Source organism: Pseudomyrmex gracilis, unplaced genomic scaffold (genome assembly GCF_002006095.1).
Source record: "Pseudomyrmex gracilis isolate BER0280 unplaced genomic scaffold, ASM200609v1 scaffold_106, whole genome shotgun sequence".
Taxonomy (NCBI): Eukaryota; Metazoa; Arthropoda; class Insecta; order Hymenoptera; family Formicidae; genus Pseudomyrmex; species Pseudomyrmex gracilis.
Genome location: NW_018020690.1, coordinates 521,641 through 546,599, shown reverse-complemented (window position 1 = coordinate 546,599; position 24,959 = coordinate 521,641). Strand labels below are relative to the sequence as shown.

The following is a 24,959-nucleotide window of genomic DNA, read 5'->3' as shown; positions in this document are numbered from 1 at the left end:
TCGTTCTCAGTTCATCAAACTCCGCAGTGTCCTAAATGAACAGAACTAGTCATCACAGATACATTCTCAACAACGAAAAAGCGAAATATTGGCAACTAGAGTGACTGTCGCGGAGTCCAACCAACCGACAACGATTTTTCGTCTCTTTTCTTCCGCGCGCCTCGTTTTCGTAATTGCTGTCGCTCTCGAAGGCCTCGAGGACACTCGCGCACGGCGATGTTTGGCGCGTCATGTTGGAGCGCAAAAAAATCGCTACGCGTCTACAACCGACTTCTTGGTGGAAGATAAGGATCGACGGAAACGAGGAGAAGGAAGAAGAAAGGATTTTTGACTTAGACGAGAAGGAGATTCGCGCCCGGCAGCTTAGAAGAAGCCGTCACCAGTCGGATCGTTCACCCAAGGATAATTGTTGGGACAGCGTACGCAGGTCTGCAGGTTAAGAGTCTCGCCGGGCACCTCCTTGGAGGTCAACTTGCAAGTGTGGGGAACCCAGCACGCCGGCGGTCCGTCAACCGTGCACTTCTCCCGCCAGGGCTCGAAGTTCTTGACCTCAGTGATGGTGCGCGGGTTCTGAATCCACTGAATCACCTGAGTCATCGTCACGAAGTAAACGTCGTTGTGGTTCTGCAAGATCTCGTCGATCCAGTAGAGGAAGGCGTCAAGAAACTCGGGATTGTTCTTGAGCCAGGCAGCGTGGAAGTAGAGACCCAGGGGCGCTCGATTCTGCTCGTAGTGGCGGTCGAAGTTGTGATTGAGGAAGTTGTAGAACTGGTCGCCCGTCAGAATGTTGCTGCACGAGTCCACCATGGCACACCCGGGCAGATACTCGTCATTCTGGGGATCCTCGCGCCGGTCCAGCTCGTTCATTACCATCTCCCACACGGCGTGCGATCTGCGAACATGTAAGTTATTTGCCGCATTTAAGAACAATCGCGTTGCCATTGTTTAAAGACTTTCTCAACGACTCTCACCTGGTGGGACAGTGCTGAAGGTTTCCGTGGCAGCGGTGCGGCATTCTGAAGTACATGGTGTACGGCCACAGCGGCGGGTTGTTCAAGGCCGCGGTTATAGTGGAGTCGTAGAGGAAGGCTTGCTCCTCCATCATAGTGAACTGATTGTTGCCACCGACACGCAGATACGGCGCTCTCACACCGACGACACTGTTGTCCGTCAGATTGGCGAACTTCTCGGCGATGATCCTCATGCCGGCCATCTCCTTGGCCCAGTCATCGACGGTGGCGTCCGACCAGAAGCGCTCGTCGTCATTATGCCTTGCCCCAAAGTTTTCATGTAAACACTTATGTAGTGACCGAGTTCAAATTTTAACAATTATGACTATGGTCGTGAGCGACATGACGCATCACAGGAACCTGTACTCGTGCGTGAACCTGTATATGTTTTGTAAACCTGCTCGCCTGCGGTTTATGAAATCGTGTATGAACCTGCTTTGTCTTGAGACCTCGCTCTCGATAAGGTCTCATGAACAATTCCGCGGAAAAGGTGTTAGAATTCCAGCGGACTTTCGAGAGAGATGGCATGTAAAATGAGAGAAATGTCAATGTTAATAATAATAATAATTAAAAAAAAGAAGTCAATTCTTACGAGATAGAGTGGACGGCGATCTCGTGGCCTTTCCTGTGCATCTCCTGGACCGCGGAGTAGTTGGTGTACTTGTGCGACACGAAGAATGTGGCCTTGATATCGCAACCGTTCGGATTCTTGCGCTTGCCGTTGAAGATCTCCTTGTAGAGACCGATGTTGTTGTTGTTGATGGCGTCGTCGAAGGTTATCGTCACCATTTGGGGAACGTCCTTGCCCGGAAAGTCGCCGGGTATCGTGGTGCCGTCTTCCGAACAGAAGCAGTCAGGCAGAACACACACGGTCGGGTCGCAAGGCGGAGCTCTGTTAGGATCATTGTCCATATCTGAAAAAAAAAATATTATCGTTCCGAATTACAAGAAAAAAGTTTCTTCATTCTTTAATAAAAAAATGCTGCGACTCTTCGGCAACTTACCGCAAACGTTCTCGTCGGAGCCGTCTGTGCAATCCTTCTCCCCGTTGCAGAAGAGACCTCTCTCGATACAGGAACCGTCTCCGCACGCGAGAGAACCATCTGGACAAAGAGGTTCCTCGGTGTAAAGCAAGGGTTTGGCCTTTCTCTCTTTGTTCTTCAGCTTGCAGTTGCTGACGGAATCCTTCCAGTCGCAGGTCTGCTTGTCAATGTCGAAGTACAGACCGGCCGGGCATCGGATCGCCTGCAGACCGGAACTCGTGCACTGGATCACGTCGCGACAGTTGTCGCCCTCGCCGGCGACCAGTCGAAACCACTCGCCCGCATCTTTGTCCTTGCAGATCTCGTTCTCGAAGCTCTCCTCCTTTTTATCTTCTTGGCGTTTAACTCGGCTCGAGCTCTCTGAAAGAAGGAAAGAGCGATGTTCGTTCGTTCATTTTTCCGTAATTAATTAATTGCCTATCAAAAGCATATCGAGTATAAGAAATATACGATCCTCTTAAATCCGCTGAAGCGTTTGATCGAAAGAGGATTACGACGATATTTTCGTCCATCGTGACGTTTCACGTTTTTACAGACGTAAATTATTAGGAGCAAATTATTAACAGCTTCGAAAAACGAAATGTGTTTTAACGAGACGTTTCAAAACAGATGCACAAAAGTAACATAAGAAAGAAACAACAAGCTTTTAAACGAAACCTCGCAAAATAAAAAATACAAATTAATAATTTAATCGTAAAATGGGACATTCTTTGGATAATGACATTTCTCCGGAATTTCTTCGTCTGATATCTCAAGCGATCGGTCCCGTTGGGTCCCCAGGGCTCTCGAGACGACTTCGTGGCAGGAGCGACAAACAGGGAAAGTTGTGCCCCCACCCGTGCCATTTTCAGTGCCCGGGGCACGGCAGTGACGTCACCTATCCGGGACCGACCGGACCGAGAAGCTTTCACGCTCTAATCTCTTATGCAACCTGTCGTCCCGATCATCGCTTCTCAACTAATGTTTAAATTATTCTTCCTGTCTCCGCGAGAACGCCGCTCGTCACGCGAGAAAATCGCCTCTCACAACGTTTTACGCCGAAGAAAGGAAACGAAATTCCAAGAGTAAAACGGAGAGGAAAATTGCAATCGCCAGATTGCAGCGACACTTTCGCCATTTTGAACGGCTCGGTTACTATGCGATCTCATGTATCACTTATATGATATCCGAGACACCTTTCTACAGATTCGTGCTTGGTATCAATCCTCGCCGTTCGATCGGCAGTCGTTTCGGCGAGGACTTGTTTAATTTCTCGTTATACACCGCACACGACCTGTTCGTAGTCTCCATAAAAACGTCTCTCTCAAATGTTTGCGATTATACAATCTAATTAATATGTGAATTTAATTCAAACATTTTTTATCAACATTCTGAACGTCAATACTCTGAACGAGCGATTTTAATCGCCGAGCGAAATTTATACAGAGGACCGCGGCGGAACGCGGAAAATAATTAGTGAGTTTAATTGGCGGAAAAGAGTGCGGTTCGACTTGAGCGATTTTCTTGGGTTACCGTAAAAATCACGTCCCACGCGCGTATCGCGACCCGGAGAACTCTCACATGTCCCCCACACACGGGAATTCGATACCCGCACACATGTAACAATATATCGCGACAATATCGCGACGTGAACTCGGCGAAGAAATCTGCTACTCACCGGCAAGGACGAAACCTGCTGCCAGGAGCAGCACCAGCGAGGACCTCATGCTCGTCCTGACGTCCTCAACGGGGAACGTAACTTCCTCTCCTCGTCTTCGTCGTCGTTGTCCTCGTCTTCGACTCCGTTGTCTTGCCACGAACTGATGCCAGGGTGTAGAGCACCTAACTCTCTTTACCCCTCAATCACTCCCGCTCAACTGACGTTCGATACTGACGCTGATCAGGAAGGGGGACCGATCGCGAAGGTGGGGGATACCGATCGCTCGGCCACTTCCGGTAGAAGGAGTGGGATTCCCGTCAGGGTGACCCCGGTTAGATCTCGGTCGCGAAATCGCCCAAACTTCAAGGTGGATCTCTCTTCGCGTGTAACGGCGCGGTCGAACGACTTCACAACCTCGAGGACGAGTTTGTCTTCAAGGACGCGGGCCTTGAAGGTGTAGGGTACCCACTCACGGACTGGCTGTGGCCCGCTACTTGTCGGGCCTTATATTGCCACCACCACGACGGCGTGCGCGCGATCGGGGTCCCCCCTTTCGCATCTTTGAGCATTGCTCCGGCCCGTGTGGGCCTGTTCGTGCTTCAGGAACGTACGAAACCATCGGTTTTTCCAGACACCTCGATGTACCGTACGCGAGATATAGCGTCGAGACCGTCTGGACATCACGTGTTTCGCGACTCTCGATTTTGGCAAACGATTGCACATCGTGTGACGTTCCGAGTATTTTCGCATTAACGTCACATGGACGTTAAAAAACTTTGCGACAGAGAGAAATTGAAGTGTGATGGATGTAGAATCGATTTTCGCGAGATTCTTGACGTATATTTTGATCTATGACCATAGTCATTAGTCTGTCCGCGAGAGATGGACAAACGCGAGAACTCACTAATTCGCCGAGCTGTACGAAAGCAACGGGGTACGGCAATTCTTTCGGTGGAGTAGGTTCGAGCGTGCACGACCTCGACCTAGAAGAAAATTCTTAAAGAGAGAGAGAGAGAGAGAGAAGTGTATTCGCGCCAACTACCGTATGTATCTCCTTTAAGTGTTTTATGCGACCTCATAAAAAAAATCCCATGCCTGCGGCACGAGCTCTATTCCGTCGATTTTATCTTTATTGCCGTGGATAAATAAATTAAGTTCACCGCGGACGTGGCGATTTATGATGATGTGGAAAAGATAAAAAAACGTTTGTATATTTCTCCACGTCAGCGGGACGTAGATTGCGATCTATACGGAGTTTGAATCGAAACTGATTGTCGATGACGGACGTCGCGCGTTAATGAAGATATCGCGTATAATCTTTCTTCTCCTAAATGCGCGAATAAAAAGACGAATTTATGGATTTTTCTAACGAGGCGCAGCGCGAGCCTCGCTGACATTTGGGATGAGTTTCGCGCTGACTGACGAGAAAGCGTCTGAGAGGCAGAGAGCTGTGATGTAAGTTTGTGTCAAGGTCGGGAGAATAACCTTCTTCGATAAATCGGAGAGTTTTTTTGTCTCAAATAAGATCAAAGAAAAATTGAACGTTAAAATCGCCGCGCGTTAATCGTCTCAAGAATGTCGAGAAATTTCGCGTCGAGATCGAGAAGAGACACTGACGGTGAAGTACTTGCTTCTCTTCGCGAGCATTTTCCAGTTCGTCAGCTTTAAGCGGCAATGGTTGTGTTTCCTGAAGGGAGAAGGAAATGGGAGAGAATGAATCCTGAAGTTCTTCGGTCGTAATTGTCTGCATTGTCTCAAGCGACGAAAAGACGTTTCTGCAACTCGAGCGAACAGCTTTGCACTTTCGATTTCAAAAGTCGAGATTGCGTCTCGCAAATATAACATTTGCGAGACGCTCTCGGCGGATCGTGTTTTACGATCGCTTCGAGCAAAACTTTGACGAAGAACACCACGTCTCGTCGCCCGGAGAGCGTATGCGAGACGTGAGAGCGATTGAAGAAAATGACACGTTTCGCGGCGCGCGATTAGATGGAAAGTCTCTCTCGCGCGGGGCGTTATCACAATCGAGCGCGTGCGTTTTACATAATATTTGTTTATATCGCTCGGAACCGAGATTGCGATCGAAAATCTACCTGCGTATCGCGCGGCAGCTTTCTACGATGACCTAAGATTTTTACATAACTCTGAGCTGAGAGAAATGAAGCGAATAAAATTTACGTTTTAAAACATCACCAAGTTGCGTTCGTCTTCTTCTCGCGGTCGATCTGCGGTTTGCAGATTGCGAATCGGCCGCGCGCGATACGCGCTCGAAAGTGAAACGATTGTGGAAACAGTCTCGTTCGCGGTATCGGTCGTTTCGCGACCGAAGCTGCTTTTAATGACAGACCGAGATACCACAACGTCGTGTCACAATCGAGAAGCGCCGAGCGAGAGAAGCTGACGACGCGTCGCGACGCAATCGCGGCGCCAAAATCTCCCGCGGGCGTTGGAAGAATAGATATGAGATCCGAACTTCTTTTTTTTTTTTTTTTTTTTTCAAATGTCACGCAGAACGGGATGGGCAAGGAAGGGCTCGCCTGGCATTTTGGACGCGGCCCGTCGCGGACAGTCTTCGCAAACAGTCTCCCCGCACGAGCTTGTTGCACCACCGGTAAATGCCAGGCTGCTCGCGAATCTCCCGTTGATTTTTCGTTGCGAATCGACGAGCAAGGAGGAGATCGTATTGTGGACCCGCGCACGTGCAGGAATGTGCCATTTGCCGATCGTAAATTCCACGGTGGCGATCGTCGTGATTGTGCTAGCGCGCGCGTCTCCCGCCTGACAATCGACGTGATCGCAAACACGTGCTGTATCAAATAGGTTTTTCAGATGATTCTGTCTTATTTTACAAAGAGAAAGAGATAGAAAAAGAGAGAGGTTACGCGACAGTGTTATTTTCACATTATCTTATTTGTTGAAGTTTATTTTGATCGAATCTCACGCCGGACTGATCACACCTCGGTCGCGATTTTTACGAACAACGTTATTCGCTCGCTCTCGAAGAGGAAAAGAAAGAGAAAAAGGAAAATAAAAGCGGTTCTCGTATCTTGCGGCATTTCGCATTTTCCGGCGGGATAATCGGATATCGCACGCCTCTCCGTATGGTGCAACACCGCGGACACAATGTTCACTGAACAGTGAACTCGAAACCGCTAGAAAGTGCGCGTCGACCTGACGCACACGACTACCGTGTAACAGCACACTGGTAAAGTTGGCGCGTGAAAATTAATGGAAGTTTTATTATTAACCGTGTCTGCGTCGCGCTTCTTCTTCGCGACTCGTGTGTGGATGGATCTCGCAACAAAACGATCGCAACGCGCAGCATCCGCCGCATGAGATCCATCGGCGGATTCACGCCGATGGGTCTCGTCAGGAATTTGCCCTTTGAGCTTGGATATAAAACCGACGATCGCGCAAAATGCCACTTAGCTCGGTCCGCAAAGCGCGAAAGTATCGTAACACGCTGTCATTACCGAGTCCAATTGCGCGGCTTTAACGAACGGCTCTTTATATCGTCGCTCGTATATGCGCGATACGCCTATTCATTACGCGCCGATTGACGGCCGATTGTATCGATCGTTTCGTGTCAAATCCGCCGTGAGAAAACGCATCCTCCTATACGAGAAAACGTTTTAACGGAATTTCCTCGATCCTCGATCGGGAACTTCGATTGATCGATCGCGCGAGAGCAGGAAGTACACGCGGCGAGAATGCGCTCTCCCTATCTTCCCTCAGCATCGAATGGCAAGTTACGTTCTCTGCCGGGTCTCGTCGTGCACAGAGAGCGTCGTCTCTCTTACTCGCTCTAAGTGCGGCGATGATTCATGTAATTGCGATCGTCGAACGGAACGTGATTGCGATGCATCTCGAGGCGAGCGCTTCGCGCCTTAGAAAGCGCGCGGCTCGTCGATTCGTTTATCTCGCGAGAGATCTCGTTAATCGATAATCATTAAGGCCGTCTTGTGTCTCGGTAGCGCCTTCGAGGAAAGCGAAAAAAATCCTGAGATCTGCAGCGATCGTCGAGAGCGATGACAACTTCGGCAAATTAATTTGCCGCAAAGCAATGTGTGCGCGTGTTGATGGTCGACGCGACCGGTTGAGCTTAACAAACGGGTGTGAAAAAAAAAAAAAAAGAGTGGAACGAAATGTCAATGGTAACTGAGAGTAGTAATCACTTTAGTGAGGAAATCACTGGAATATCGCGCAACGGTGGACGTGTGTGTATATAATTTATAATTCTCCAAGTAAAATGAGTTTAAAATGCATGAGCTTTCCCGTTTTTTTTTTTTTCACTGCGACGATACTACATCTCTGATCTTCGGGACCGTCGACTCGCTGTTTTATTTATTTAGTAATTAGGGAGATTAATCTTTTAATTATGGAAAAAAGAGAGAATTGTGTAACGCGGAAATTATAATAAGTAATATTCTCTCTCTCTCTCTTTCTTTTCAATAAAGGCGCAACGATGTATAAATATGATAAAAATTTTCTACATTTGAACAAAAACATTGAAAAAAAAAAAAAAAATACTTGAAACGCCCCGACGATTTCTGAAAAGAATTTTTGATTTCTTATCACCGGTGTTGCGAAAAAGCGATTGCTCGAGGCTCCTTCGGAACGAAATGTTGCGGCCCTGACGTGGCATATGCCACGGCGGTGAAAGGAAAGAAGACGAGGCAACGGCGTGTCCGTGGCAAAAGCAACAGCTAAACGCCGGCAAAGCCTTCGAGGCGAAGAGCTTTCTCTGCCCGGGGCCACAAAATCGCCGATCGCCGTTTCTACACGCTCGTGTAAAAGACGCTCGCAATACCGCGGGCTCCATCTTTCGTTGATCCAACGCAACGCGCGCAGTCGAACATCGATTGTCGATCGTGACATTCTCTTCGATCGAACTGATTTTGAAATTTATTACGTATCACGAAACGTCAAACTTAAAAAAACAATTTAATGTCACCGTAGCAAACACTTTATAAAATGTAAATTAAATGTAACGTGCAAATCGGCAATGACTAGCCGATCGAACACGTCGATCGTGAATATAAACCATTCGCGCACATGCTGCCATCGCGAATCGATCATCAAGATCTCTTTTTTTTTTAATGTAAAAGTAATTTACTTACATATTTTTTATAACTCTCATTTTTTTCTATAACTCTTTCTCTCTTTCTTTCTTGGTTGTACACGTGGTTTTATTCGTTTTGCGTCTCGCACACACGCCGCTCACGTTCTTGTCCGTGTTACATAAACACGCAACATTGTCAAAGCGGAATTTGAATTAATCAAACAGAGCACGCGAGAAGCGCCGGATAACGGATGTATCGTGATGTATCGTGCAATTGCAGCAGGAAGAGAACAGCGGGAGAAAAAGCTTCGTGAAATTCTTCCAATTCCTCGGGGAACGGCGGGGGGGCGAAACGTCAGCCCGCATGCTGTCCCGCAATTTTCATATAATGTCATGAATCGCGCGTCGGCGGTTTCGCATAACGTTGTCCCGCGGCCAAACTCATTGATCGGCGGTTTTTTAACGTTCTCTCTGCTGCAAAACGTGAAAATTCGAACTCACGGTCGATTTGCCGCAATGTCATTCTCGTCAGGACAGGAAATTGAAAAGAAATTATTACCCACTTTTTTTTTCTCTTTGCTCACTTTGTATTCCTCTTCCTTCCTAAAATTACTTTTTAATTTATGCGAGGAACACAGTTATGGAAACGAGTGTGAGTATTTCCGAGACCGCCTTGAAAATCGTACCTTGAAACGATCCCGCGCCGTCTTCAAGGTGGCGTTTATTTATACTTCCTGCAGCAATTGAGCCGGATGAAAATAGAAGTCCTTTAAGGGGGTATTACGTACTGTTGAATATTCAAGAGACCGTGCGTTTCTGTTCTCTCTCTCGCTCTCTTTACAGAAAGGTAGAGATATTCCAGATGGGGCGCCGCGTCTATTTCGCAGACTATGCGGCTCATTCGTGCAGTTGACCGAAATGGCCTCAGTAAATCTTGCTCGAGTAAGCGCGAGAAATCCCCGCTTGATTCCCCGCTTGCTTTCAGACTGCACAAACGCAATTTTCCCTCGTTCGTTACTCGGAACATGGAAGCTCAGCTAGCTGAAATTTCATCAATCGTCACGTTAGCTGAGTTTTTCCAATTAAATCGGGGGAGGTTAATTTTTTTTATTATAAGAAAAAAAAACAAAAGAAAAATGAGCCTACGTCAAGCGGAATTCGAGTTTATATCGCTATAATGGATTCAATCTCGCGGAGAAAAAAAAATGACAAGCGCGGTTTCGGGTGAAAAGTTTAACGAGACGCGACGCCCTCAAGATAAATGGTTTCGTGTGTAATCAACTATGGAAGCGCCATATTTATCTGCCGATGATCGATAGAACGTCTCGGCAAACGATGCACAATTTCGAAAGTATATACACTCCCCAGAGGGAATGCTCTCTCGTCCGTCCTCTCCTCCCGTTTCACATCCTTCCGCGCGACCTTGGGTGTCGATTTTTAGATCATCTTGAGAGACTAAATGGGATTTGCCCGCGCGGCGCGTCCTCGCCGTGGTATTTTCAATTTACCGGATACGGATCTGTCTCGAAGGACTCCTCCTCCTCGCGTATCGATCACGTAATGCGATACGCCGTTATTATGCCTATCGTTCACCATGTGTCTCGTCTCTCCGTGTGTCGGTCGCGTCAAGTCAATTCAGATATGATATTGTAACTCCGCACGCAACACACACAACTGGCGAAATGTGGTTCGTCTGCACGTTTTTCTCCGCGACGAGAAATATATACGTCTTGTTTTCTTTTTTTTTTTTTCTTTTTTCCCCGTTTCTTTTTTCCGAACCATTGTTCCGTCCTTTTACATACGAGTCACACAATCGAAACAGAGACGACTCTGTACATAATATATTCATAAAAGTCGGGATACATATTCTTTTGTGCCTCGTCGAGATGAATTATTGCTCTCGGGAGCTCGCTGCAAAAACGTGACATTTCACGTGAAACAGATATGAAAACTCTCTCTCGATATTTTACACACACACACACACACATCGTATTATATTATATATATAAATCGCTCTATCTTGAATAAAATATGTTACAACCGCCGCCAATTTATACGATGTATCGATGTAGCGATATGATACCAAACGCAAGTCCCAATAACGCCCTTCCGTGGGGATGATCAAAAAAAAAAAAAAAAAACAAAAAAAGAGCCACCTGTCGTCGCTCGATGTGCCACGTGTATGCGGTAGCGTGTGCCGTCGAATTGCGCTGCAGCCGTCGCATTGCGCGGCTGCATCAGCAGGATACATCCGCCCTGTTTTGCCTGCCACACATGTACATACGTACACATACACACACACACACACGTGTGTACGCACACGGAGGATACCGGCGAGGTCGGCAATGAGAGAAAGATAGGTGGGTTATATCGATTTCAGGGATGTGCAAGGTTGTGTGCGGAAGATCGGTCGTCCTGCACAAGCCTAGCCGGCGGTGATGTGGAACACAGGAGACCCGGAGAGCTGTAATAACGTATGGTTGCTGTGCCACCCCTTCGTGGTGACCGGTGACCTTGAACTACGGGATTCCTGCCGCGCCGGCGTCGCGTCCTCGTCCTCCCTCCTAGCTCTCTCGTCGTCCTAGTCGCAACTGCGTACCCGCGACACATCTCATCCCGTTCCCGCATCTACGATGGAGCGCGGCGCATCTCTCTGATCATTTTCCCTCTCTCTCTCTCTCTTCTTGCATCGCGATAATCTGGCAACCTCGGGAGATATGCGCCGGAGAAGTCGACGGACTAGGAAATCAGGACGCCGTCGGCGTTCGAATCGCGTTCGATCAGGCGTGATGCAGGTGTGCGCGATCCGGTCCATACCGGATGAATAAGTAAAATTACTTTCTTGATTTCGTAAAACGAGAGAAAGATCTGTACTGCGGGTTGAAGCGAACGTTCTCTTTATTTTCGTACCGCGCGCCTGTACAGAATGAAGCGATCTTTTTATGTACACTCTGTATAAATACATCCCCGATGGTGTATTTTATTAGAACCTGCGGAAGTTTGCCTTTACCTCACGAAGACTTTCTTCGCTTTTGTATCTGTAAATTAACATCGGAGAGAAGGGAAATTAAAATATTGGATTATAATATATATATATATATATGTGTGTGTGTGTGTGTGTGTATTTAATTAACTGTCTACACTTTATCGTAATGCGGCCTTTTATTAATGCGCCATTTCAATTCTACTTTTCATTTTACTCTACTCTTTACTTTGTTCCATTTTATTCCCTTATCGATGTCATTTCAGTTCCACTTTACTTTATATTGTACTACTTCAGCAATGTATAATATTCTCGAGCGAAGACAGTTCAGACAGTTCGATTAGCAACAATTATATTCATCCTTCGTTTCTCAAAGAGAAAAAGAGAGAGAGAGAGAGAGAGAGAGAGAGAGAGAGAGAGAGACTCTGTTTTCGAATTCGCACAATTTGCGCTCATCTATCACAGCGCGCATTTTGTAAGTTTTTCTTTTTTTTCTTTATTTTTGATCCCTGTCTTTTTTCTCGTCTTAATGCGTTCGCCAAATAGTATCCCCGTCCTCGGCGAAATCCCATTTGTTGTTATAACACATCACCGGCTCGCTCTCTTCCCAATCTTCCCTTGAAATTCGCATTGTCGTACCGCAATCATGTCCCTCTATTTCACCGGTCTCTTTCGTCGATTTTTCTTTCTGTCGACAGAGAAAACGGGATCACGTTTTCCTTCCGCATGCGATGTTCTCTCCAGCCGCGCACTTTGGATCTATTATCTCGACAAAGATGTGATATTCCATATCGTATCCTTCTGTTCTTTTCCCGTGCCATACCAAATCGCGTCTGTTCATCCAGCGAGCTCAACCGCTCGTCTCTCATTTCCCTCGTAATTGGGCAAAAATAAACGCGCGCATTTTCCCTATTTTCTTTCCTCCTTCCGTTTCTGGGGCCGCGCGTTTCTCTCCGACGTTAATTTCGTCACGTTGACGACGGCCAGCCGAAAGCGGCGGGACATCATTTGGTTGGCTTTTGTGCGGTTTACCGTTCAATTTATCAGAATGAAACTGCCTGCCTCTCGTCAGTCTAACGGGAGAAACTGACACTCCCAAACGCGTTCCAAATACTAAAAGTCCTTCTGTCGTAGTTCGTGTCCTCATCTTCAAATGCCAACCTTGACGGTTACGCACCCGTGTTGACACACTCTTTAAAAACTAAAAAGTAAAGTCACGTGACCTTAGTCGCGTGTTGTTTTTCCTCTCCTCCCTGTCACGTGACTTTAGTCACGTTTCTTTGTTGAATATTTCGTTTTTTTCGTTGAAAGCTTAAATGACGGATAACTTCAATTATTCAGCGATTTTATATAAAACGTATAACGGCGATTACAATGGAAGTTCGCAGAATCTGTGTGTAAATAATACGATTGTGGAAAAGCATTTTATTTATATCATGCACGTTGTAAATTAAAATAGATATTTAATCTCGTTCCATTTCCGACGCATGTGTATCCGACAATATCATTCGATATCACTCTATCGATTTGCGTGTTACTCAATTAATTTAATTGGCAAGATTGTAATTAAAACGCACGTTGGATTAACAATTAATCTCAAACCGGATAGAATAACGGATTCTTGATTAGTCCTGAATGAAAGATAAAGGTAAAACCGTATGTATTTTTAGTGGTAAAGTTTCTCCCGTTTCGCTCTTTGTGCAATAAAACAAAGTAATACCATTTGCGCAAGCGATAATGAAGATAAAGAGTACTTCATTGTTGTTATTTCAAAATAAATTATTGTCTTGTCTCTAATTAAATTTTGATTTGTGACAAAAAGCTTGAATAATATATATATATATATATATATATATATATATATATGTCACGTAATATAATTTCAGAAAATAGATACACGTGATTCGGAAAATAAATGCATGTTTCACGATTTGAATAATTTGACAGAAAGAAGCAACTAGAGCGTGAATTTTATTATCTCTCTTTTACTCTCTTTTTCTTTCTCTTTTCTCGCGCATAATATTCAACGTTTGCCGTGGAAAAGTTCATTTTTGACAATAAAAGCAAGAGCAACAGCGCGAATAAGTCGATTTTTGCTTACGGCTTTTATTCTCGCAACAATTGTTCAACAAAACAAACAGAACAACCTGTGGATAATGCGTTTTTGGGGTAGGTGTGTTTTTTGTTATTTATTTATTTATTGTTTTTGAAAACTACCCTTGAAAAATTCAACGATCGTGCGAGAGCCATGTTTATCCAACCCTTCGGCGTCCACCTGAAGCGATGCGGCTCATCGGCCTCGCCGATAACAGTTTACTATCTCTCTGTTGGCACAGCGAAAACAACCCCCCCGCAATCCACCTTCCTTTCCGCACAGTTCCCCCTTTCCACCTGCCTCGCTTTTTCGCCCCTTCCCGCGCCGGAGCTCAACTCCGTCAGACTATGGCAATCCCCGCGAGGGCGAAGCACACGATCCTGTCGCGCGCGCGGCCTGATCCAGTCGCAGTTCGAAGCTCGTGAGAGACCGAGCGTGCGAAGCACCCCCGTCGTAAACCTGGACCGAGTGTACGCGAGCCTCGGAGGATCGTGCCGGGATCTTCTGGCATGCGATCAGAAGCATGCAGGTAGGATCTTCTCCTCTCGCGCGAGAGGAGGATGCGCGATTAGAGACTGTACGGTTGTAGATTTGTTTCGTAAAGGGGAAGTTGCGCGCGTATACAAAAGCGATCCACGCGCGTTCTGGAGATCGCGCGCGACAGAAGTCGAAAACGATTGATGTGAATCGATCAATGATGCGATTGTGATTTGATGAAGAAGCAGTTGGACTCATCCGCCCGATCGATCGTTTAAATAAGCAGAAGGGAGCGAAGGGAGTGATGAATTGATTTCTCGTGTGATTGATGTGTAGTCGAGTCCGGTTTTTATGAGCTTCGTCAAGTTGTAAACGAGCTGTTTGTTTGAAAGAGCGGAAATGAGAGATCGATTTAGATATAAATAAGAATTGTTGATTGCCTCGAGAGAATTCGCCTCGAAAGGCTACGAAGCAAGAAGCATACAGGTGGGTTGGGGCGGTTGTCCCCGGCGATGGATAGTCCAACGGTCTTGAGAACAGAACGTTTCATCAGAAATAAACGATCGTAGTAAACGTTGCTTAATGGTTTTTAAATATATGTTTTTTTTACAGTAGTTTTTTTTATAAACAAACCTATCAGAGAGTAGCTTTTTTTAAATAAATTACGCGAGCGCGGTTACATACGTTTCGATTTGTTTCTCAGAAAAGAAATTTTCTTCTCGCAAAGTCTCTCTTCTTTTTTGCTTTTATCGCGCACGTCTCTCTAAAGCGTGTTTTACGACGTCCCTTGTATATTGAATTGGATTACACGAGCATGTCCGCCACGAAAACTTGTTGGATTCGGTTTACGAGCGGCATTGTCTTCTCGCAGAACGACCGAAAAGTCACCATCGGTTGGTTTGTTCAGGGAGAAGAACCTTTTTTTTTCTCCCCCGCACTTTTATTTCATGATAATATTTTTTTAAATCAATCAACTTTTTCAATTTCACGTCAATGTTTTTAGTCGTTCAATTGAATTTATTCTTCCGTTCGCATGTATTTGCTTTTCCTTTATTTCCTTTTTATTTGCTTCTATTATTTGCTACTGTTATCGAGCTACTATCGGGTTTTATTTTTCTCTCCTCCGTTTTGAGGCTCTTCCATACACATGTGACACATTTGTTCATATACGATACGCAAATAATATGAGACAAGATAATTGTATTCATTAACTCTGTAATTCGTAAAGAAAAGTGCTCGCGAAGTCGGAGTTTTGCCGAATTATGATTCATCCGAAATTCGGAAAATGGCCGCTTACAAGCATTTTCATATTCAAGAACCGCGCCAGTGAAAAGTAACCAAGAGAGATAGAAAAAGCACAACGTTTCCGAAACGCACAGCGCGATCTTTTAATTTAGTTGAGGCAGGCGTCGTGCCAGGGAAACGATCCCCTTTTTTTTCTTGCCTTCATCGACCGGGGCTCGCGTCAAGGCCAAAGGAAGACGAGATCTTGCAGTCACGGTCACGAACAAACGTGTCTCTTTATGCGATTACGTGAGAGAATAGCAGAGGGTTTCACTCCGTTTTTATTACTAACGATCGCGTCTAATCCCACGACGATCGGCGATCGTCGTAATTCGTTCTTAACGACCGCGCATTTTGCGAACTTCGTACAGACGAAATCACATTTGAGAGACTCGCGTTACGTTGCACTCTCTTTATTATCGCTCGCTTTCGTGTGAAGTTTACGATCGCGAACAAGCAACAGAGCCGCGCTGCCGCGTTAATTGCTATTTTCGCAGAAAAAAACAGAAAAACGTGCGCACGATATCATCTTCCGTCTCGTGGCGCTTGTATCAGTTTCGCAAATTTATTTTCAAAAAACGAAACTCGCGATCGCGGCAAGAAACAGCGTGTGTGTGTGTGTGTGTATGTGGCAGCGCACGGTTTTACGCTCGCGTTTCATGGCTGTTAGATTAAATCGTGGAAAATGCATTACGAAATTTGCAAGACGACGACGCGGCTTCCGGCAGCAAAATGCGGCACGAATACAAATTTACTCGAACTCACCGAAAAATCGTCGGTTTCGCCTCTCGCGCGCAGCGAGCGTTAAAAGTTTCAAGACTTCTGAAACCGACCGCACGGAATGAATTATTTAAACGTCAAAATTCCGACACGTGAGCTCTCGAAATCTCAGGAGATTTCGCGAAACATTATTTCCGCCATTTCCACCAACCATCGCAGACTTCTTGACTCCAAATTAATCAACGAAGACGATACACATACACATACACACACACACACACGCACGCACGCACATACACACACACACACGTACGAGAGTTTTTATTTCGCTGCGTTGTATTCAATGTGTTTTATCGTCGTCGCGCTCTATTGCGAGCTTTTCTACTTGCGGCGGTCAATTTGGAACCGCGCCAGCTTCGCGCGTTCCGCTCCCACGCGCCGCTGCTCCCATTAGTCGAAAGTCGCGCCGGAAGAAGGAACAAAAAAACAAAAAACACGTTTTACACGTTTAGCATTGAAAAGGTGAACGAGAATGCGAAGTGTGGCTTGTAACGCTCGATTATTCGAGCGGCGTTTTTCTCCCTCATTGTTGCTCCCTCTTCCTCCCTCGAGATTGCAATCGTCACGTGGCGCGAATCAGTTTTCTCTCGGTGAGGAAAAATAAACACGCGCTCGTTTTTCCGATCGCGTGTTTCTCGCACGCGAGACATCGACGACAGCTATTTTCTCGCTGGAAGGAGACTCGCGAATGTCGATTACTGTCGACATTCGAAAAGAAGTTCGACGGAAAAGCTTTTTTTATCGCGACGGAAACAAGTCCTGCACTTTAGAAAAGCTAACCCTGTCTTCTTTTGCATTATCGATTCGATTTCGCATCGCGAAACACATTCCCGTGCATTCCCCCTGACTTTTGTCGTGACTCGCGATCGTTGCGCGGGGTAATAAAAATATTTTACGCGTTTTGCGCTGCAGACGTTTAAACGCCGTATAAAAATCAAAGAGAGAGAGCAACGACGAATAATATAACATTCAGGTGAGCGCGTCCCCGAACATTTCCGTCCAATTTGCGCAGCTGTCTTTTTTCCCGACCGCCGTTGTTAATTTGCCAGCGGTAATTGTGATTTTTCGTGTCTCGACTTGTGATTCCCCCGGCAATATTTTTTCGACTGTTTAATTTTCCTGTTCTGTGTGTGCGTGTGCGTGTGTGTGTCGCCCGCACACTTCCTGCACGCGCGTTTATTATCGATTTGTTTCGGGGCTTACTTTGTTCTCGGTCACCCCTTGGTCCGACTTTATATCCCGTTTGTATCGAGGTTGTTTTTCATTTTCGACAGAATGCGATTTGAAACGTCAACTTTGACAACTATTTTTCACAAAGAAATATAAACAGATAGTTCGAAATATATCAACTGATCATATCGTTGAACACATTTTCGCGGATTGTCTTTTTTTACCATTCGTGTTTGTAGAGCGCCTGCCAACATTTGCGTTTTACTGCGCGAGTGAGTTATCTTTTTTTTTGTTAACAATATATAACGTTAAAACGACTGACGAATAAATGTTACATATCGTAGGCGTGAAATGACACAAATTGTTTTCAAAGATAAAATTATCACAAAAAGTATGTTTGTTTTTCTTATTTAAATATCTTCTATTGATAAAATAGTGTTTAAAAAAATATTTTTACTAGTCAATGTATTGTGCGAATATTGAATTATTATAATATACTTATTGTAATATAATTATAGTAATGTAATTATTATATTTTGTAATTTATAAGTTTAGTTTTTTTTTGCACTTGACTTATAAACAATTTTATTGCAGATAATATACATCTCGTTAAAGAACATCAAAATTACGAACTGCTTGAGAGACAACGTTTGTGTATCAATATTGCAAAGTTAACAAGTAAATATGTATATATGTGTGTGTGTGTATATATATATATATATGTTTGTACGTGGAAAATACTCATCTTTCACGTGAAAAGATTGAAAGGACTGAGATGTTCCGGGGTTCGTTCGACGTGCGAGTTTCGGCGGCGCGCTTCCTTTCGCGCGCGCTTTTATCGATCTGTTTCGCGTTGCTTCTGCGGCCGTCGCTTTTTCTGGGCCGTCGTTTTTTTTTTTTTTTTTTTTTTTTTTACAGCGCGGACGACCTTTGCAGGCTCGTCGCACCGGAAACCGGCGAGCCGTTCATCCCCCCACAGCGGTTGCTGTGGACGCAGCAGCTCTCCTGCTGCGTGGACACCCCGCGCGTTTTGAACTTTAAACGTATTTATTATTATCCACACTGCTCGTCGTTGAGGGCTTAATAAAATCAGATCGCTCGATCGGCACGGAGAGAGAGAGAGATAGGGAGCCCTTGCGACGAATAAGCCGTTCGCGGAAAGGCCGAAGGTTAAGCGAAAGCAAGAGGGCGGACATAATGTAAATCGCTCAGAAGTTTTAATAATCTGAAAAAACATTTGTTTCTTCAAATTGCAAGTCGCTTTTTCATTGTCGTTACGCTCGAGAAACTTAATGACTTGTTTTGCGGCGTTTTTCTTTTACACCGTTTTAATTTCGATTCGAACAAAATGTCTGATTTTAACGTACATTAATATTCGAGCAAGTCTAAAAATAAGATTCTCATTAACTTTCTTCTAAGCAAGAGCAGTTTAATATTTCGCGAGATATGCTTCTGTCGTACAACACTTGTTTCAAACGCAAAAATAACAGCTCGACTGTATAAATCAACAGACGTTGCAGCTTGGAAACGAGTCTCATTGTTCGTAATATAAGAATGACATTTTCTTTCTTTTTCTTTTTTTTTTTTTTCTTTTAACACGAGAGACGCGCGTAATGTGACATTAGTTATTTTAGCATCAAGAGATCCATTCTGGAATTACGTCAATAGAGCGCCGGCGGTTTAGCAGAAAAACACACAGCATCGGATTTTGCCTCGGAGAAAACGCAGGCTTGCACGTTCCCCTTCAATATCTCACACTAGCGCGACAAGCGCTGTTGGGTTTCTTTTTTTTTTTTTTCTTATTATTATTTAACGATCTCAAACGTTCTCTAATCCCAAATTAATTTACGATTTCGCGAGAAGAGTTACGAGACGTTTTCGAAATTTACGGTTTTAATCGAGAGACTTTTAATAGTCATTTGCGCGCGAGAATTAAAAACAATCGTCACCGATGTGACGTCAATGATGTTTTGCGGGGATTACGCGTAATCGATATGGAAGGACACAAGCGCAACGTGTTTCGCGTGACAAGAGCACGTAATATATCGATAACGCCAGCGTATCACTCACCGAAGCTTTTCGATTCATCTCCACTTCGGCGAAAGCGATTAAATAAAATCTGCTGCGGATCTCGTTTACACGACAGGCGTACCATTTAACGTGCAGATTTCGTCGAGATGAAAAATTTGCGCGTGTATTCCACCTTCGGTTTTTTTTCTCGCGCCTGTTACTCCCTCCTCCTCGCGTTTTTTTTTTTCGCCGAGATCGGAAATAAAGTTCGCGAAACAACTCGAATAATCGTATCGATCGGATCTGCTCTTGAAACCGCGACCATGTGAGCTAAAAATATTTCTTTTCAATATTTCACATGCCTCTCTCGTATATCCGAGCGCGCGCCGCGCTGTAAAAGGCCCCCGCGCTCTCTAACGCGAACATAAACGCGGAAAATGTTTGTTACGTGCCACGACGACATTATATGAAATTTCCAACTACGTTTTATTTATTATCGACATCGGGCGGTTAAAGGTGGAGAGTTTTTTTTTTCTCGCGCGCGATACGGTCGTAATAAGTTTCACGGCCGATACGCTGTTTTCGAGTCCTTGCCGCGAGCAATATCAAGTTTCCCTCGCTGATATATTTTACAGTTTAGAAAAGTGCATTTTAGTAGAGAAACTGCACACACTTTTTCCGACAAAACATGTTTAATTTACATGTGAAACGAGAAGAGCGTCAAACTTTTTTATTTACAAACAAGAAAACGAGACAAAGAAAAATAAACAATCAAGAAATGTTGTTCAGCAGAAGCCACTGAGAGAAGTGGGGCACTTGTGCCTCAATCCTGGGGGATCGTCGAGCAACGTCGCCGAGGTCTGCAACGAGACGCGGGGACTTCCCCTTCTTCAGGTATGGCCAAGCGATTCGCCCAGAGCCGATGCCGACGGACAGGCCCAGGCGTTCGTATTCCCAGACGTGCAGGAAAGTGTCCACGACAGCGGCATCGAATCCATTCAGGTATCCAAATCACATTCACGCGCGTCTAGATGTGAACAATATAAAATCTCTAAAAATATATCTCTGAATAAACTTTGTTCTATTTGCGTGAATCACGGAAACAAGAAAGTGTTCGCGTGACGTTGCAAATTGAGGTTCTTATCGGGACTTTTAAAGAAAAATGCTTTATTTTCGCTGAAATTTTCTTGTTCAAAACACGTACACAGAAAAAAATGTTTGCTCTTGTATGATCAGCAAACAATTTTTTCCGTGTTGACTTTCATAACGAGCTCGCGAAAGTGTGTAAAGCGATTTTGATTTATAATTTGTAAAAAACACACACACACACACAAAAGGCATCGCCGTCGCCTTGCGGTGCTACCTGCAACAGCCCGGCGATGACGCCGCAGCAGTCGCGCCGCGCCAGTTTGCTGCATCCGGATCACGCGCGGCTGCAGCTTCCCTATCTGCATCACAACCACCATAACGCGGGACTGAAGAGTCCGCCGTCGCCGGACAGAACGTCCGTGGACGAGGACCAGGAGGATCGGCCCGCGCCGCTTAGTCCTTCCAGCTCGACCACCAGCAGCCTGCGATCGATGCCGAGCTCGGCGATCGTGTCGATGCACTCCCAGGACAGAAGACGCAGCAGCAGGTAATTGAAATTTTAATTTGCTCGCTCGCGCGGCGACTCATCTCTCGACGTCCCGAACTGACTTAATCAGCCGTTTGATTCCTTCAGTTAGAAAAAAAAAAAAAACGAATTGTATCAAGGAGAATTTTTTCCACAAGTGAATACATCAATGAAAATTATTTAAAAAAAAAAGAAATCTATTTTATATGTAATATCTATTAAAAACGAGTTGCATTAATTATTCTTGTGCGTAACAATATAATTCATGAGCATTGATATTTAAAATACAAATTCAAAGTTGCTTTTTCTCTCTGATAATAAAAATGAGCTAAATAATGGATCAAAGACGCAAATAGAATTTCGTATTTAATATTTATGAAAAATTTGACAAGCACTCGCAAACACGATTTCAAAATGTGCACATTTCGCTTGATTTAATTTGTTTCCGCTCGTGTAAAAAAGATGACCTTATCCTTGGCCGAGCGACGCAAGGTTTCGGGAATATATCGCGAGAGATACGCGCTCTCTCGGAGAGAGACTGGTGGTCTTGACTCGTGTCAAGGAACGACCTTCGTACGATGGAAATACGAAGGCGCGTCAAAACGACGTCGGGGTCGTACGGTATACACATACGCGCGCGTTTACATATATACGTACTACTATCGACAGAATTGCTCGCACTTATTGCACGACTTCTTGCGGTAAATAGCAAAAGTGGTTCTTTCAACGGAGAAAACCTCGCTCGAGAAAATCGCTCGCTCTCTCCTTCTACCCCTGATCCGAGGTCGTTCCAATTTCGCTTCTGTTTTTTTTTTTCTTGCGCTCGTCGCGATCTCGCCTAGCTATCACGCACGGAGCGAGGCCGAGACATTGGATCGTCCCGATAAAAGAGAGGTCCCGTTTTTATACTCTCCTTCACCCTCGGTGCTTTGATCTCACGGGGCAAGAACTCACGCCAGAATTGTTACATTCATCTCCGATATCTTTATTGAAATTCCGAGAGCGTGCTTGAAGAGTAATTCCAGAAACATTTCTTGATACAAGAAGCACTAGCGTCGCTGATTAAATGAAATTCTTAAATTGATTTAAAAATCTTCTCTTTTTCTCCGTTTCTTTTCTACTCAACTTCTCGACTGTCTTCTCAATTTTGTCTTTTACAAGCCGGGTGTCTCATTGTTTTCTTCGCGAGATGATTGAAAATACGATATCTACGTAATTAAGATTGAATTACTGAACTTTCGCTCTCACCAGTGGCTCTCTGTTCTTTTTCGTTTTTTGTTAATTTTGACGGTGTTGACAATTGTTGTGTTAAAAATTAAGATAAAGTGCGATTGTAGTTACAGTATGTGAAAACTCATAGAAGTATAAAAATAAGAATTGTAATTAAACGTAGATAAAATTAATTACATTAATTACATTAATTATACGATAATATTAATTACAATGCGTGCTAAATGAAGACGGTGAAAAATTTTTGTCAGCAGATACAGCATGTTTGACGCGTTGGATCTGGAGTACGCCCTGCTGAGGGCCGCGGCTCGCGGATCCGTGGGCCCGTACTCCCTGTCGGAGTCCCTTCACAAACTGACCTTCACCCAGAGCCTGGCCTTCCCGGCGCTGGCTCGCGGTCTCGCCGCGAAGCAGAGCGTGCCGAGCGGCAGATCTCAGCAGCCTACCGAGAGCGGGATGAACGTGTTCGCCAAGGTGGTGACTGCCATGGTGCTGATGCTGGTGAGCGTGCTGGTGTTCGGCGTGGTCTACAAGTTCGCCAAGACGTGAGGCTGGCTGCTGGCGCCCGGCCGGTATCCTGGCGCGACTCAGGATAACAGCCGGCTGGGTGCCAGCGACGCGTTCAGCGACAACGTCTGATCGGGCCTGAGGAAGGGTCTGATATCACGAAGAGAAGAAAATCAGGGAAGCGTCGAAGAGAAAAAAAAAGTCGGATGTTGGATGCGACACCTTTGAGAAATTGCGCTCGAAGAGTGTTCGTTCGAATTTCTCAAGAGAATGGCGTGTTGACGAGAAGCGAACGGAACGACGTCCCGTCACGTGATGTCGATTTACGCGACTTATTCCAAATATCGCGCGCGCTTGAAGCGCGAAGAATATACTACGTCTTTTATACTACCGTCTTACTGTCCCTGTTGTGTAACGCTATGTGTATTAAATATTTAAAATAAAAATTTATATGGAGAGGATACAAGAAAAGAATGACGCGAGAACGGAAATAGAGCGATGATGTCATTGTGACGCACGATTTGCGTAGGATTGAAAGAAAGTGCGTGCACGTGTTTTTTCAATTTCGAGAACAAATATAACGCCGGGTCTCGAGAAAAACGAAAGTCTGTTGCGAGAAAGTAAAGTCGTTTAATTTAACCAAAATCACTGTGTGTGTGTGTGTTCATGTGTGTGTGTGTGTGTGTGTGTGTGTGTGTGTATAGACGTTTGCTACGAATCCAATCGGTCTGCTTCTCGAAAAACGACAAAATTGCGAAAAAAAAAACTATGCTACTCTCTCGCGGGATGAGATACCGACGGTGGACACTCCGTCCCCCCGATAAGTGCTCCGCAAACGAAACTAACGCGAACTTTGTTACATTGTCTCGCCGACGGAAAAAAAAAAAAAAAAAAAACAGCATTTTCGACATGCTTGCTTTTTCTATCGCGGCACTCGAGTCCTCCGCGAGAACTCGTTAAAATTTTCTATTGCGACGAGGTTTGGCGTCAATACTCCCTTCAACAAGTTTCGTCGTCGCGCATCCGTCGATAGGCGGTAACTAGAACAAGTTCGCGTTAACAGTCCTTCAGCAAGATTCGCTCTCCCTTCAGTCAGTTCAAAGAAAAAAAGTCCCGAGTTACCGCGACGACGAGAGCGAACGATCGCGGATGGAAACGTCTTTGCGAAACAGTATTCTCGAGTGCTACGTTTTATGCAGAGAAAGAAAGAACTTCAAGTTTCTCAATTGCGACACTCGAGTGCAGACACAAAGAAATGTGCATTGATCGAGAAACGTCAAAATGATTAAACCTCGCGCGCTCTCGCATTTCTCCGAAAAAAAAAATCTTCAAATTTGAACATCCGTTTTTGACTTGAACTTTTCTTCTTTTAATTTTCTGAAAATATTTCACTTTAAATGTCAAACATATATATATTCTTCAACAAAGCATTTGTTTTTTTAATTGTTTGATTAATTGTTTAAATTGAAAAAAAACTTCAGGTAGTCTTTTTTTAATTAATCCAGACACGTTCGATAACTCTTTCCGGAAATTCGCAGTCGTTTTGCAGTGCCTTGTTCGCGCGCAAAATGCTCCTTTCACACGTAAGCTGCAAGTGAGCGCATAATCTCGTTGAATTCCTCGGCAAATCTTCGTGACTGTTCAAGTGCTTTACATAACTTCGCTCCGTGACAATCGGCCGGAGGAAACAGCTCGTTCCCGGCGTATTAAATATTAAAGTTTAAAGCGCGGAAGTGGAAGTTCAAGGTATTCCGGCTGGAAAACGGCCGACTGCGGCAAACTAAGCAGCTTCCGACGATGCAAAATTAATCTCAAGACAAGCTTGTCGTCTTTTGCTTTGTACGAAACACCGCTTGATGTATCAAATTCAAATCTGATGACGCGTAGCACTGAATAGTTCTCACATCGTGAGCCCAGCTGTTGATCAACGTTCAAAGAGAGAGAGAGAGAGAGAGAGAGAGAGAGAGGCTATCGTATATTTTTATAAAATGTCATATCGATCGTTACGTCAGCAAATAAAAATAAACCCGACTCACTTGATATATTATATAAAC

General features: G+C 44.9%; 2 protein-coding genes across 3 annotated transcripts; one reads left to right on the top strand and one right to left on the bottom strand.

Moving 5' to 3' along the window:
• Positions 1-6: 6 nt before the first annotated feature.
• LOC109856067 lies at positions 7-4,184 on the bottom strand. Of its 2 annotated transcripts, none has more exons than XM_020430928.1 (5): positions 3,711-4,184; positions 2,015-2,413; positions 1,603-1,924; positions 972-1,277; positions 7-892 (listed from the first exon to the last, which is right to left on the bottom strand). In XM_020430928.1, exons 1-5 carry the CDS (start codon positions 3,757-3,759, stop codon positions 364-366), a joined length of 1,605 nt encoding a protein of 534 aa, XP_020286517.1. In that variant the 5' UTR covers positions 3,760-4,184; the 3' UTR covers positions 7-363. The 2 variants fall into 2 exon arrangements, with proteins under 2 accessions (XP_020286517.1, XP_020286518.1); XM_020430929.1 differs by having other exon boundaries at positions 972-1,271; positions 3,711-4,183.
• Positions 4,185-14,248: 10,064 nt separating this feature from the next.
• Positions 14,249-23,801, top strand: LOC109856064. Its single transcript, XM_020430922.1, has 4 exons — positions 14,249-14,361; positions 20,343-20,555; positions 20,891-21,189; positions 22,653-23,801. Exons 1-4 carry the CDS (start codon positions 14,356-14,358, stop codon positions 22,945-22,947), a joined length of 813 nt encoding a protein of 270 aa, XP_020286511.1. The 5' UTR covers positions 14,249-14,355; the 3' UTR covers positions 22,948-23,801.
• The last annotated feature ends 1,158 nt before the right edge of the window (positions 23,802-24,959 follow it).

What these genes read in the sequence shown, in the direction of transcription:
- LOC109856067 (XM_020430928.1), bottom strand. Translation starts at nt 3,759, where the DNA reads ATGAGGTCCTCGCTGGTGCTGCTCCTGGCAGCAGGTTTCGTCCTTGCC. An exon ending in ATCGCCGTCCACTCTATCTC is followed by an intron (nt 1,278 to 1,602) that starts GTAAGAATTGAC and finishes TGAAAACTTTGG; the next exon opens with GGCAAGGCATAATGACGACG. An exon ending in CTTCAGCACTGTCCCACCAG is followed by an intron (nt 893 to 971) that starts GTGAGAGTCGTT and finishes ACATGTTCGCAG; the next exon opens with ATCGCACGCCGTGTGGGAGA.
- LOC109856064 (XM_020430922.1), top strand. An exon ending in GCGGCATCGAATCCATTCAG is followed by an intron (nt 20,556 to 20,890) that starts GTATCCAAATCA and finishes CACACACAAAAG; the next exon opens with GCATCGCCGTCGCCTTGCGG. An exon ending in GACAGAAGACGCAGCAGCAG is followed by an intron (nt 21,190 to 22,652) that starts GTAATTGAAATT and finishes TTTTGTCAGCAG; the next exon opens with ATACAGCATGTTTGACGCGT.